General features: G+C 41.5%; 1 protein-coding gene across 1 annotated transcript in view; it reads left to right on the plus strand.

Annotated features, from left to right (window-relative positions):
- Positions 1-16107, plus strand: part of ADAMTSL1 (ADAMTS like 1) — a 407202-nt gene that overhangs the window by 235491 nt on the left and 155604 nt on the right. The window contains exon 16 of the mRNA XM_073880850.1: positions 8273-8483. Coding sequence (XP_073736951.1) covers positions 8273-8483 — 211 coding nt within the window. The remainder of the gene's footprint in view (positions 1-8272; positions 8484-16107) is intronic.

Consider the following 16107-nt stretch of genomic DNA (forward strand, 5'->3'; position numbering starts at 1 on the left):
ACTCCTTTCTCCAGCAGTAAGAAATCTGCCTCCCATTCTCCTTCGTGTGTTTATGTATTTGTTCAATCTTCCCTGTATGTTTGATCTCCAGGTACCCTGGCCCAGTGCTAAACCCTGTCACATGCCAGTGAACCACTCCACACTAAGCCTCAGGCTAAAATTCAGTTCCTACGAAGAGGAAGAAAAAAAGAAGTTGGGGTAGGGAGCCAGTTAGAAAGTTCAGGTCCAGCCACCATAGTGTCCCCTCGCCCCCAGTGAGTGATCTGGACCAAAGCTGAGCACTGGATATACTGGTCTCCACCCCACTGAAAGCTCAGCTCAGACTTCAGTGGAGGTCTTTAATTGGAGGAAGTAAGTGACCAGATTCACATTTTTGGAAGCATTGGGCTGTGGATAAATTGGAAACTGGAAGATACAGCGATAAATTGGGAGCCACCAGTAATAGTATAAAACCTTAAAGGGAGACCTGGTCCTAAACAGTGTCCCAGTTGGAAAGAGAGTTTTCTTTGTCCTACCTTAGGCTTTCTAGAGCTGGCCATGCTCCATGGTATCTGATTTATTATTGCTTGATTGCTTTCTACCTCCTGACCTCAGAGACAGTCTAAAGGAAACAGATATCTTTGGGGGACTTTAAAAAATCACGGGATAGCAATGTTAGGTAGAAATGTCAAGTTGAAGGATTACGCACAAGTTTAAAGAATGCCTCTAACAAATAATTGAAATTTACGTGGTGTTTCACCTCTCAATAACTGCATCTTTAAATTTTGAATAAAGAAACAAGCCTTCTTTGCTGCAAAAACCAGGGTAAGAGAAGGTTCTTAGGGCATAGGTTGGGATGGGGAGAGTCTACCATTAGAAATTATGTGCATTTATACCAGCAACCAACAATGAGTTGCTGGAGGCAACGGACAATGCCTTCTCTGAAAGGGTAGGGGAGAAAAACCTTGGCAATTCACATAATGAGCCCTTGTCCAAAAGAAGGCCAAAATTCCTCCTTTTATATAGCTAATACAAACACAAGCTGTTAAGAAGTGCCAACCACCATGGGTCCTTGATTGCCCACATTATCTCTGATGGCCACCTTTACAAAAAGTAAACATATCCTTGAGGGGACCACACTCAGCTTTTGCCCATTTGCTGCCAAGTATCGTTGCCACTTTACTGAAATAACAACTCCGAGTGTATTTGTAACCTTGGCTGGCATCATTGTTTGGCTTCTGTTATTTAAGAATAGATCTGTCATTTTGCCATTTGTCATTTCTGAAGTTATAAGCACTAAGGATCCTAGAATTTGCATCTCGGATCTACCCTGTACTGTTCTATTCATCATCCTCACCCAAAAAGGCAGTATAATATAATATTTAGGCATGCAGGAGCCAAGCTACTTGGGTTTGAATCCCGATTTTCCTGTTTACTAGCTGTGTGACTTTGGACAAGTTACTTGACCTTTCAAAGCCTCTGTTATGTCACCCTGTAAAATGGGGAAATTTATAGTACCTTATTCATAGGGTTGATGCAAGTAAGAAGTGAGTTCATATATGTATCCCACATCTTGGATGATCTTATCCCTGAGTCTTGCTAGGACCTCTGCGAAAGAAGCTGAGATGATGCAGAGCTGGGGCTTAAAAATGCATGTGCCGGCCTCTGTGATAGGGAGCAACCCCATTCTCAGCACCCATGTGTCCAAGTCATGGACACTAAGTAATGCATGCGGCATTGACATCTGTGTAAGACCATGCATTCTAGGCCACGACTAATTAATCATGGAACTTCCGGTTTCAGCATCTTGTTATTAAAATGAAGAAAATAATAGTACCTACCCCACAGGCTGGGGAGAGGATTGTAAGAGAGAACGCATTTATAACTAGCACAGTACCTGACTCGTTGTAAGTACTGTATAAATGTTAGAATTACTATTGTTATTAGCAGTAATGTGTGATGTCAGCTAGACTGCTGTCACATCATGGCTTATGGCTTGTGGCCAGGGGTCTCTGCCCAGGCCAAGGCAAGGGGTTCACCAGATGCAGGCAGAGTTACAGGCTCAGTGTGCAGTAGGCTAAACGTTGAGCAGAACTCCAGCACCATCAGTGAAACAAAGTGGAATTCGGAAACCAAGGCTAAAATTTAAAATCCAATTATAAACACAGGCCTACCCAAGTACATCTGATGTTGGACAGAGGACAGGAAGACTAATCCCAGCCTTGAGGGGTGGGAGGTAACCCTCTGTCTCCTGTCTACCCTTGGTCAGGAGTCAGTTGCTCAGGAGTTGGACAGGGTCCAGCCTGACGCCACAGGGCATCAGCTGTGAACTGTCAGCTCCCAGAGCTTTCCCTGCAAGCAGGTTTTGACAAAAAGGACAGGAATATGGAGAAGAAGGTCAGAGAGAAAAAAAAGCAATATAGCAAGGGAATGCTGGAGGAACCAGTCTCCATAACATTTTGGCCAAGGGCCTAACCATGAAGCTAAACACCTGAAGCCTCGAAGCTGAAAGAAAACATAGTGATCATGTTTGCCATCCTTATATAGAGCCAGAATCCTTTAGCCAAAACCATCAGGGCAGATGTGTTTTGGAATTCAGAATTTTTTGTACTTTAGAAGTATGTTAGGATTACTGTAACATAAATTATGTATTACCCCTAATAAATTCTAGGAGAAAATGCCATAATCCAACAGTCTAACATTGCTGCAGTAAAATGTGTAAATATTTACACTAAGTGGGATGCAACCTATAAAAACATTATGTCAATTCAGGTCCAGTGCTGTCACCAAATAGTTTGCACCACACTAAAGGAAACTCTGTGGTGTTCAGGGCTTTGGGGACTTTGAAATTGCTGCTGGCGGTTGCTCAGTGATCATAGCTGAAATGGTTGACCAGCCAAGTGTCTAAACCAAAGGTGCACGCCCAGTTCACTGGAGTTCTACTCAGTTTGCATTACCTCGTACTTACCAAGCATCTATGTTCTAGGCACCACTCTAGATATGGAGGTTACAGTGATGTACTGGTTTCCCAGGGGTGCCATAACACAGTACCACAAACAGGGTGACACAGAACAATAGAAATGCATTCTCTCACAGTTCTGGAGGCAGACATGAAGATGTCAGCAGGGCCATGCTCCTTCTGAAACCTATGAGGGCAAATCCTTCCTTGCCTCTTCTAGCTTCTGGTGTCTGCCGGCAATCCTTGACATCCCTTGGCTTGTAGATGCATCACTGCAATCTCTGTCCCTGTCATTACATGACATTCTCCCTGAGTGTTTCTCTCCTTTCTTATGAGAACACCATTCGTACTGGATTAAAAGCCCACCCTACTCTAGTATGATTTCACCTTAAGTGATTATATCTGTAATAACCCCATTCCAAATAAAGTCACATTCTGAGTTATTGGGGGTTAGGACTCCAACATACCTTTCAGGGGGATACACTTGAACCCATAACAAGTGCTAAACCAAAATAAACATTGACCCATGCTTTCATCAAGGTAGCAGTGGAGCAGGGTAGTCAGATTACAGGTTCACTGAGCACAGCAAAGAAAACACTCAACAGAGTAACAGGTAGAAAAAAATTGCAAACCATATTTCTGATAAAGACCTTATCTGCATAACATAGGAGGAACTTCTACAACTCAATAACAACAACAACAAAAAAATCTAATAACCCAATTTAAAAATGGGCTAAAGACTTGCAAGACATTTCTCCAAAAAAGACTACCAATGACCAACTGTATATAGAAAATTCTCCACATCACTAATCATCAGAAAATGCAAATCAGGGGTGTCTGGGTGGCTTAGTTGATTGAGGCATCCGCCTCTTGATTTTGGCTCAGGTCATGATCTTAGGGTCATGAGATTGAGCCCCACATCAGACTCCGTGCTGGGCAAAGCCTGCTTGAGATTTTCTCCCTCTGCCCCTCCCCACCTGCTCTCTCTCTCTTTCTCTCTAAATAAATAAATAAATAAAATTTAAAAAGAAAAAATAATAAAAGAAAATGCAAATCAAAACCACAGTGAGATAATCCCCTCACACTGGTCTGGATGGCTATCACCAATAAAGCAAAAGACCACAGTGTTGGCAAGGATGTGGAGAAACTGGAACCCTTGTGCACTGTTGGTGGGAAGGCAAACTAGTGCAGCCACTGTAGAAAGCAGCATGGAGGTTCCTCAAAAAATTAAAAATAGAACTGCCATATAATCCAGTAATCTCACTTCTGGGCATTTATCTAAAAGAACTGAAGTCAGGATCTCAAAGAGATATTAGCACTCCCATGTTCACTCAGCACTATTCACAATAGCCAGTATGTGGAAATAAGCTAAATGTCCTCCAGCAGATGAATGGATAAAGAAAATGTGGTGTATACATAGAGTAAAATACTATCGAGCCTTAAAAAAGAAGTCTGCAATGTGTGACAATATGGATGAACCTCAGGAACATTATGCTAAGAGAATTAAGCCAGTTACACAAGAACAAATACTGCATGATTCCACTTATATGAGATATCTAAAACAATCAAATTCATAGAATCAAAGAATAGATGGTGGTTGCCAGGGGCTAGAGGGAGGGGGAAATGAGGAGTTACTCATCAATAGGCACAAAGTTCCAGTTAAGCAAGATGAGTAAGTTCTAGAGCTCTTTGTACCTATAGTCAACAATACTATATTGTACACTTAAAATTTTGTTAAGAGGGTATCTTATGTTGTGGGCTTACCACAGTAATTTTATTACGTGTTGAAAATTTCCAAAGGGGGAGGTATTAGTGAGACTATATAACAGGCAAATTTTACCAAGTTGAGGACTTCATCCCTGAGGAAGTACCACTGTCAATGAAGACATAAAGATGAGTAAAAGTGAACCAGGCAAAGTAGAGGGAAAAGCACTAATGCCCTCATCCTCTGAGCTCCTGTCCCCTCCCATCACCGGGCTTGTGGGAAAGCCAGGCCCCAGAATCTCAGGGAAGGCCTGTAAGTGCCTCACAGGCTGCAAGCCAGCCAATCCTGCCTCCAGGCTTTCTCCTCCCTCCTGGCCTGTTGCACTCCCTCAAGAAACAGCCAAATACACAGAATGCAGGAAGGTTCTATCAGCAGCCAGCCAGACCCAAGGCTCACAAATGTAGCCCCTCTGCAGAGAAATAGGGGGTGGGGGGGAAGAGGGGAGTCTGCTTTCTCTCTTTTTTTTTTTTTTTTTTGTTTGGCCTAAGTTGATTCAGATACTTTCAATCAGCAAAGTACTTAATACACAGATAGCTTCTGCTGACCTCCTCCCTTGGGAATGCAATGTGGTTTTATCATGGGTAAGCAGATATGTCTATTTTGTGAGTTTGACGAACAGTGTTGAAGTGACCTCATGGCTGCCAAAATGCCTCTGCTTCAAGGTCCCAGTGACTGAATTTCTGCCAGAGGTGGAGGCAGGAATGGCGGCAGTGGAAGTGGAGAGCCTGTGCTATGACAGGTTTCAACCTTGGACAACGTTCACTGTGTAGGCAGCTCCTTTATGAGACACACACGTTGTGGTCACTGGCATTGAGCATGGTTGTTGGATTTTGTTTCACAGCCACAACATTTTAACATTTCACTTAAAAGTGGGGGGGAGAACACCCCTTTTTGAAGCATAACAAACATAGAGAAAAGTGCACAAATCGTACATTGTATGTCTTGATGATTTTTCACAAAGTGGATCCAGATCAAGATAACATCCCAGAATTCCTCCCCCAGTCGCCCTTTTCTAGTTACTGCCCACCAAGGGTAACCCCCAACCTGATTTCTAACATCATAGATTAGTTTTGAGTTTTGAACTTTATATAAATGGGAGCACAGTATGATTTTTGCTCTTGTAGCTTTCTTTCCTCAATTCTATGTTTGTGAGAGTCATCTGTGTTGCTTGTTGTTATAGTTTATTCTCACTGTTCAGTGTTCTTGTATGACTATATCATAATTTTTTATCCACTCAACTATTGATGGACATTGGATTGTTCCCCATCTGGGCTATTATCAGTAGTGCTGCTTTTAATATTCTTATATATGTCTTTTGATGAACATATGCATGTTTTGAGTGGGGGTTATGCTGTATTAGTTGTCTATTATTGCACAACAAATTTCCCCAAATCCTAGTAGCTTACAACAGAAATAAATGTTTTTTACCTCTCACCATTTAATGAGTGAGGAATCTGGGAACGCCTTGGAAAGGCAATTCTGCCTCGAGGTCTCTCGTGAGGGTGCAATCATCTGAAGGCTAGACTGGGTCCAGCGGATCGGCTTGCAAGGTAGCTCAGTCACATGACTGGCGAGTTGGTGCCAACTCTTGGTGAACAGCTTCAGTTCCTTTGCATGTGGACTTTCCTGAAGACTGAGTGAGTGTGCTCATGACATGACAGCTGGCTTCCCCCAGAGTGAGCAAAGAGCCAAATGGAAATATATCCTTTTTATGATTTAGCCTTAGAGGTCACATACCCTCACTTCTGCCTCATCCTATTCATTACAAGTGAGCCACTAAGTTCAGCCCCGACTCAAGGCTTCATCTTTAGAAGGAAGAGGTGGCAAAGAATGTGTGGATATATTTTAAAACACAACATTTTAAAAGCTAGGAATTTACCCAAACTAGGGATCTAAAAATAAGTTTATAGAAATTCGCACAAAGATCGATCTAAAAGAAATATATATTCAATTCAGCCTCTCCTCTTCTATTGACTTAAAATTTTGTGAATGTTTATAGGACAGTTTTCCTGGAGACAGCGTGGTACAATAGAATAGACTAAGGCTTTGGAGCCAAACACACCCAAGTCTGAATCCTGAATTCACAACTTACAAATTACGGGTTTGGGGCAAGTCAACCTCTTAGATTTTCAGATTTCCTCAATTATAAAATGAGGGAAATCAGTAGAGTCTATCTCATGTTGTTCTGGAGGTAATTAAATGGGTGTAAAGCACCCACTCTGCTGGTAGGTCCCTTCCATTTGCTCATTTATCAAGAAATTATTAACCATGTACATTAACCATCTAGAAGCAGGCACACATCCTTTGAACATGGACCAAATTGGGATACCCAGAAATAAAGACATTTTGAAGGATGGGCAAGGAAATGACAAAACGTATTCCAAATTCAGAGTAACAGCTTGAGTAAAGACAGAGCTGGAGAACCAGGGGGCGTGAGTTGAGAATAATGAAATTGTCTGCTACACATATGACTTAAACACAGGATAGATGAAAGGAGGCAGTGGCAATAGGGGTTAGTAAGGTAGTTACATATCAGAGTAACAGAAAGAAAACGAGAGAGTATGTACTCTGTTTTGCAGTCTGATAAAAAATGTGAAGGCCAAAGATTTTTAAGCCAATTTTCAAGGCTAGCTACAAAAGCTAGGAAGGCCTAGCTACTGAAGGATCTACTTGCCATGCTTTCCTTGGCTAACTTCTGTTTGTAGAATTTCTGTGCCTCATATTGTAAATAGAACTTTCCAAAACTGATGATTAAAGAACACTTCTTACTCCAAGCCCAGGCAACTGAGCTTTTTCCTTATCGTTCCCATTCTGATGGCTGCATCAACAGGGAAATGGAGTGGGATTGTTTTTATAGGCCCTCAGCTCACTGTAAATGTACTTCTCAAGACTTGGCCATTTGGAATGGCCAATTATGTACTCAACTCCTCTGTGTGTATTTGACTTCTACTTCCAGATAATGAGCCATTCTCTCCACTTATTTCCCCTCAAGAAGACTGATCTATTTAGCAACCTTTACTTTTGTTACATTCTCCAGTCCCAGGCAGTGATGATATTTATACATAAGACAGAGACATTTCTATGCTATGTTGGAAGTTTGAAGGAAGTTGGAGCCAATTACCTTTCACTTTGAAGCCAAAGAAAAACAAGCACAGATTCTTCAGTCTTGCTAAGAATGGGGACTAGACAGATTAGCAGAAAGGCTGTTCAATACCTAGTGCCCAAAGCCTTTCTGCACTCAAACCTGTGTTATATCTAGCATACCGGTAGCCTTATTTTGATGAAGTTTGTATATTTCATCCAAATAGACATGGTTGCAACCATTCTTGGTGATTTTGTGGGTAAAAATGGACATTCCATTTTATCACCCTCTTTGTTTATTCAAAATGAATTCTAGAGCATGTAGGAGAGGATGCGTTCTAGGCTTGGGGTAGAATTCCTAGCCAGTCTTGTGCTGGAAATTCCCACATTCCCAGGTATGTGTTTTTACTCTCTTGGCAACACTTGATGTCATGATGTTCTCTGCACAGGTACTAAGGATGTCCTCGGCCTCTCTGATTTCTTCCCAGGTGGGAAATTGGCAAGTGGAGTCCCTGCAGTCTCACCTGTGGGGTTGGCCTGCAGACCAGAGATGTCTTCTGCTCCCACCTCCTTTCCAGAGAGATGAATGAAACCGTAATCCTGGCCGATGAACTGTGCCGTCAGCCCAAGCCCAGCACAGTGCAAGCTTGTAACCGCTTCAACTGCCCCCCTGCCTGGTACCCTGCACAGTGGCAACCGGTGAGTTCTGAAGTTACTCGATACTAGAGTTTGTGTACACAACTCTGATTCAGGGCAAGGGACGCTCTCGTCAAGGAGTTTTGTCCCGTGAAAGGAACGTCCAAGGTCTGTTCCTCCCTCCCTTCTTAGTACTCTCTCAACCTTATTCAAATCCAGATATTTTCATTATAAATACTGTGCTCTGTCTATGGTTCCACACCAGTGTCTTCCCAAAGCAATTCAAGACCCATCTGTTAAACCAAGTATATTCACAACAAAGTTTTTACCAAACTAAGAAAACATTTTTTAAAAATAAGGACAATGTGGTTGGTTTTCCACAAAGCTAAATTTGCTCTGAATTTGTGCCCTTTCTAAAAGTTTTTTGCTGTTTTAAAATCCTAAGAGGCCAAGGTGATAGGCAATGACTTTTCTTTTTTTTCTTTTAAATATAATTACTTACCAAAATAACAGATTAGAAGTCAAATCAATTCCAGCATTTTAAAAATTTTCCTGGTCCTGTGAATTCCAAAATCTAGGAACTATTGTTTTAAAGCAGGGGTTGACAAACTGCAGCCCAAAGCCAGATCCCTCTCACAAGCAGTTATTATAAATGAAATTTTATTTGAACACAGCCATGCCCATTCTTTTATGTATTGTCCATGGCTGCTTTTGCCCTGGAGGGGCAGAACTACATGGTTATGACATAAACCATTTAGCCTACAATACCTAAGATATTTACTCTGTCCTTTTACAGAGAAACTTCACTGACCCCCCTCAAGAGCATACATAGTAATAATACAAACACAACTATTTTATCATAATATTCTATCTAAAATTAATATGTATTTATCAAACTTCAGTTAAGTAATTTTTTCCATGCCTTCAAAAAACAGAGAAATTTTAGATTATTTGGATAGAACCTTATTTTTCATTTCTTCTCCATGAGGCTATCAGAGGTACCTATAAAGTGACAACAATGGTCACAAAAAGTAAGCCTGAAAGGTGAGAGGGACATGCACCCCAGTTTATCCCAGTTTTACTAAAACAGTTTTTCACTCTCAAAATTACCCCAGTTGGGGCACCTGGGTAGCTCAGTCATTTAGGTGTCCAACTCTTGGTTTCAGCTCAGGTCATGATCTCATGGGTCATGGGATTGAGCCCCCTGTCAAGCCCCACATCAGGCTCCACACTCAGTGGAGAGTTTGCTTAAATATTCTCTCCCTCTGCCCCTGCCCCCACTCACCCTTGCTCTCTCTTTCTCTAAAAATAAATAAATCTTAAAAAAATTTTTAAGTGTCCCAACTAAAATGATAAATTATATGGTTATCCAATTGAGCGGGCATAGCAGCTTACACACCCTTGCCTTAGTGCCGGGGTTGGGGGGGGCTGCCATTTCCAGACTGCCATGCACCAAAGGATGCTTTTCCACTATCACTTGGCAGAGCCCCTTCCTTCTCTCTGCTCATCTTGGGACTAGGATTTAGTAAAGCACTCAATGAATCAAAGAGTAATCAGTGAGCAAAACTCTAAAATATAAAGCATCTGGAAAAAGATATTGACTATTTCCTTTTAGAGCTTAAATATATATGTGGCTAAGCTCATAAATACCATGCTCCTATGTGATGGTTTGTGGAAATCAAGAGGATATTATATATTTTGAATGCCTATGTACCAGCATTGTTAAAAAAAAAAAAAAGAAAGAAATATTATTACACACCTAACTGAAGTTAATCCTCACAACAATCAGTGAAAAGTCAGTTGTATTATCTTCATTTTAGGTTTAAGAGACCTGAGGCTCATACAGGTAGCAAATTTAGGGTTGGCCATCAACCCAGTTTTATGTGATCCTTTCCCCTATACCTCATTGTTGCAGACTACTATGGCCAAAAGAGCCATCAGGGATTATATATGAGTCCCCTTGTTTTACACATGATGTAACTATCGCCTAGATATGGCCTTGCCAAGATCATAAAGCCTGGTTGAGACCCCAGGTCTCCTGGTTCTAGTATATTTATACTGTTAGCTTTAACTAAAATGAATCCATGACCTCAAACTGCACCACTAACTAATGCCAACCCTAAGACAAGACCGGGAATCAACCCAAATCAACCTCCATTGCTGTATTAAGTCATCAGATTATTAATGCATGACTCTATTAGGTACATAGTAAGTTCTGGATAAAATGTTTATTGAATGACAAAATGAATGACTAGATCAAGAATACTGCCCCACATGCCCTGAAAATTCTGACTTTATATATTATATAATGTCTTATGGTTATGGGTTCTCATACTGACCTAGCAGTGAAACTCAATGAAACACCAACCTTTTTTTTTTTTTAAGATTTCATTCATTCATTCATTCATCTGAGAGAGAGAGAGAGAGAGAGCATGCGAGAGCGGGGAGGGGGCAGAGGAGGAGGGACAGCGAGAGAGAATCTGAAGCAGACTCTCTGCTGAGCACAGAGACAGTTGCAGGGCTCGATCTCACAATCTCAAGATCATGACCTGAGCTGAAACCAAGAGTGGGATGCTCAACCAACTGAGCCACCCAGGGCGCCCCGCCCCCAGCCTCTTTTTAATAGCCACTCCTGTTGCTGAATAATGGCAGTGACCTATGACTTTTTTTTCCTCACTTTTTAGAGCACATCCATATACGTGACCTTTTTTGGTCTTTTGCCACCACACCACCACCACCACCACCACCACCACCACCCCCACCCCCACCCCCACCCCCACGCCCATTGTCCCCATTTAATACAGATTTCCAAAAAGTCAATTATTCTTCCATTTTCCATCTCCTAGGCATGTTAAGACACAAATTTATTTTGAAAACTTTTTCTCCTTCCTTCCATTAAGGAGAGGCCTTTGAGGTTGAGTCAGATTTAAGTTCATTTTTCAGATCAGGAAACTAATAGTAAACAGCCCTTTGAAGTTCATCCAATGAGCTACTAACTACACCTTATTAAGATCTTTTTTTTTAAAGTGTCTTCTTTATATGTAATACATAGTAATTGTGAAATATATTCAAACGTAATAAAAAATAAAGAACATAGAAAGTGATTCTATCCTCTAGAGAAAACCCATTAGGCATGTGGTGTGTAGGGTCTGTTTTAAGAATCCTTGGTCATTTTTAAGAATCTTTCTAAACCTAGAGGAAACAACAGACTATTCTTCTTACATGATTTCCTATAATACATTTTTAGTTAAGCTTTGTTCGATAAAATCAGCTAATATCAAACACTTGTTAAAGGAAAGGAAGTCATTGTTTATGCCATATGGTGAAATAAATCAGGAGTAACTTGGGGGGCTCCAAGCTAATTGGCTGTTGTCTTAGGACCCCCCTTAGTAAAAGACACCAGCTATTGACTGTCCATTTGCCCGATTAGCCCCCTGGTTCCTTGGTAGTCCTTCTTAGAAGAAGGGAACCTGCTGTGCACTCATATGCTCTTTTCTACCTGGATCTACTAGAGGATAGTGCTGAGGTCTCTAATCCTTCAACACCCACCTTAAGTCTTTCTTCAGATGAAAGAAAAGCAGATGCGGTGGCAAATGCTTCATTCAAAGACGACATAGTAACGTGATGAACTTTGGCTTTTGAGGGGAGTGACTCCTTCTCCTTGCCCTTTGAACACTGGGCTACCACTGACTTCATGGTTACACGTTTTTCCTGGAAGAAAAAAAAGCATAACCACATGAATTGTCATTTGCCGGGTAGAAATGCAACCTCCCTTGTCTTTTATAGAGCATTTGCCTGACAACTGGCAAGTAGCCAACAGTTACCCATTCTGCAGGTCTGGAGAGGACTAGCATGCAGTCCAGGTACATATGTTAAAATTTTATTTTAGAAACCAGTAAAAATGAAACAAAAATCAAATTCTAGCTTTGGCTTAGGGGGCCTTCTTTATTTCAGTTCAACAACTTGATACTGCATCCCTTGGTTTTTATCTCTGGTCTTGTGTGAATGACTTATTTATCTTTATCAGTGTAGCTTAAATACCTTGTTGGTTTGTGTTTAGTTGGCTTTTGAAACACATATTTAGTGCATAGGTATCCTGAATCTTCTCTAATTTATTAAACATGATCATCATCATCATCTTTGGTGCTGGCTTGTGTTACTTTATATACACCTCACTAGGGATCATATCCCACTGGTATGGTACAGTACCATGATTGAGAACCACTGTGATATATGTCATAAGTCCATCGAAGACACTTTGATCATGATGGTATTCTGCTAGGAAATTTTTCAGGGACATTCCATTGCCATATAGTAAAGCCAGATGGCTTAGTCAGGCCTTCATCCCTCTGCACATCAGCTCTTACCCATCTCCCGCCATGCTTCTCCCACCCCTGCATGTACATTCCTGCCTGCCCATGCTTGTCCCTGCCCACAGGCAGTTCCCCTCCCCTCTGCTTGTCCAACTGGGCGGGAGTCCCATCTCCTCTACCAGGACTCCTCCACTATCCTCCTGCACTGAAGCCACATGATGTTCATGGTCAGTGCTGCTCATGGACCAGTCACATACTACCTTACCTGGATGGGCACGTTCCTGTAACTTCTGAGTTAAACCATAAGGTCAATGAGACAGAGACCAAGTCTCAGTGAGACACCATAACCCTCAGAGCAGGTATGTAAAGCATAGGGCTTAGTGCTGGAAAGTTGCATGGCAAATCTGCCAGTCTATTTGTTGAGCACTTGCCCCATTTCAGGACCTTCTTTTTAATAAGAGCAGCACTTACTATGTTTCAAGCACAGTTCTAGGCACTTTACAGATTTAACTCATTCAATCCTCACTATCCTATATGACCATTACTACTGTCCTCCCCATTCCACGGATGAGGGACGTAGAGCACTGTGAAGTTAGCATGAATTCCAACTTCATGTAGCAGAACTCTTTCTACTGTTCTCACATTTTCTCTTCTAATCCCCACAGCAACCCTGCAAGGAAAGGAGGCTCAGAGAGGTTGTCCTTGTCCCGGCTCACATAGCCAATCAAAGCAAAGGGGGCTTGGAGGCTTCAAAACCCATTCTCTTTTCCACTCTGCAATTTGGCTTTCCCAAGACCTCTTTACCATTTACTCCAAAGTATGAAATTGTGAGGAAATCTGACACCAGCCCGAAAGTCAGCAGTTTACATAAAAGTCACTATTTGTTGCCTTATCCAGGGCAGTTAATCTCTGCATGTTTCCTGTTGCTGCTATAACAAATTACCACACATTTGGTGGCTTACAACAATGTGAATTTACTATCTTATAGCTCTGGAGGTCAGAAGTCTGAAATCAGTTTTACTTGGCGAAAATCAAGGGGTTGGCAGGCCCACGTTCCTTCGGGAGGCTCTAGGGGAGAATCCATTACCTTCCAGCTGCTAGAGGCTGCTTGCTTCCTTGGCTCATGGCCCCTTCTTCCAACTCCAAAGCGCTTCACTCCAACCTCTGATTCTGTCCTTTCTCTCTGACTCTGCCCTCCTTCTTCCTCCTTCTGTCATTATGATGACACTGAGCCCACCTGGATAATCCAGGCAATCTCCCCATCTCAAGATGCTTAATCACATCTGCTAAGTCGCTTTTACCGTGTAAAATAACATTTTCACAGGTTCCAGAGATTAGGACACAGATATCACTGCTCAGCCTACTATAGTCTGTACCTGGATTATGGGCTGACTAAGCATTAATCTCTATTGGCACGAGATCCTTGAGATTAAAATCTGCCTTCTACTATCACTCTGCTCACCACTCTCTGTGAGCTTCGTATGCAGTCAACCTTTATTAATTTTTATTCTAAGAAATAAATTGAAAAGAGAAATGAGAGGAAAAGAGATAGATGCTCAAAGGGTTAACTGAAATGAATTAGGGAGGCCACTCTGAAGCGCCATTTATATTTCTCTGTATTACACACGTTTTATGATTAGGATTGTGCCCACCCAACTGTACACACATACTGCACACATCTGTGCAGAGGCTGAAACAATCACCATGGCCCCTGTTTTCTCCCTTGCTTAAAACTGTGATTATGTGGCCATTTCCGTATAAAAAATTTTTTTTAAATCAGGGTTACAATACAAAATGTCTATAGCGTAGCTGTATAAAAAGGTATATGCAAGAAGAGTCCCTGCCGGTGATAGGAAGAAAAAAGAGGAATTTTAATGACAACTACAAATGCATGAGAATTCATTTTTTTCATTTTTTAGATTAAAACACACAGAAAAGAATGATTTGGTCCCGATTTGAGGGCTGAAGACTGGCAGAAAGAATCAATTGAGTCATCAGTTTTGTTATAGTCCAGTGACTAAAATATAAATCCTCATAATTTAGAAACCATGCTTATTTAACATGTTGTATCCAGGGAGAAAAAAAAAAAAAAAGCCTGTTAGGATGTTTTTATCTCATTTTTAGTAGTTGTTTTTTAAGAAAATGGACACTTGATCCTTTAGAACTAACAATCAATGTAAGCAGAACAGAGATTAGAAGTAAAATTTCACATGCGCGGTGTTTTCACTTTTATTTATTTATCAGTAGAACGTTCTTTGTAATAATTGCCCTGGATTTTAGTGGGTGTGCAGTCCCATGCTTCATATAGTAACAGGAATATTAAACCCAGAAGATACACTGTACTTCCAGGCAATGCTAATCCACAAAATGGTTGGGGTAGAAATTTTGTCCTCATTTAATCATTTTGAGCAAGATTCCAGTCCTCATTTTCTTTATTTCTCTGAGCCCTAATTCACTGTGGCTCAGTTTGACCTCTGTTGTAGACCAGCCACCGTCTCTCGAATTATCTTTTGATCCTCCTAGTCTCGCATATCACCAAGTCACCTTGAATTCCAAAGGCCTAACACCAAGCTCAAAAACACAGCTACCCACCACCTTTGCCAGCAGACCCAGTCTTCCCTCCTGGGTCACACCACCTTCTAGCGTATTCTCTAGCCCATTGCCTTGGTTCCAGTCCTCACAATGAGCCAAACCATTACAAACAGCCTTTTACTTGGTATCCCTGCGTTGTCATATTTCTCATCCATTGTGCCCCAGCTTGGGGTCACTGGTTATTTACTACATGCCTCTGTTGAGCCTTTAAAATATTAACGTGTGCTGAGGGCCCCCAAATAGATGGTATGGAGTGTTATTTAGACTCACTGGACCAGGAAACCTTTTCTCCATGGTATACCTATTAATATCTCACAGGGTAGTAGAACCCATCAGCCTTCGTTGCCTGAATCATTTTCTGCAAACTGGACCATGTTACCCCCTACTTTAAAAATCCTTAGTGACACCATATGGTCTTGAGATTTTGTCCAGATATGCCCAAGGACCTTCAGTTTGCCCCTCACCCTGCTTCTTAATCTCATTTTCAGAATGCAACTTCCCCATGAACTCTGTGCTCTACCTTCTCAGGTCTCCTCGGAGATGCCATGTTCCTTCACACCCTGTGCACACATATTATGACTCTGCCGGCACTCCTCATCTCCCTGGCCAACCCTCCTCCGTAGAGTCTTCCCTGATTTTCCATAAAGACTTAGTTGCCTCTCCTCTGTATTCCTTTTTTTGTAAAGCTGATCACATTTGATAATAATTTTAACCCCTCACTGGACTGCAATTACCTGAGGATTAGTAACCAGTTTTTAGTCATCTTAAACTCCCAGCACCTC

Source organism: Callorhinus ursinus, unplaced genomic scaffold (genome assembly GCF_003265705.2).
Source record: "Callorhinus ursinus isolate GAN/ISIS: 27379988/994484 unplaced genomic scaffold, GSC_fseal_2.0 scaffold39, whole genome shotgun sequence".
In the NCBI taxonomy this organism is placed as follows: domain Eukaryota; kingdom Metazoa; phylum Chordata; class Mammalia; order Carnivora; family Otariidae; genus Callorhinus; species Callorhinus ursinus.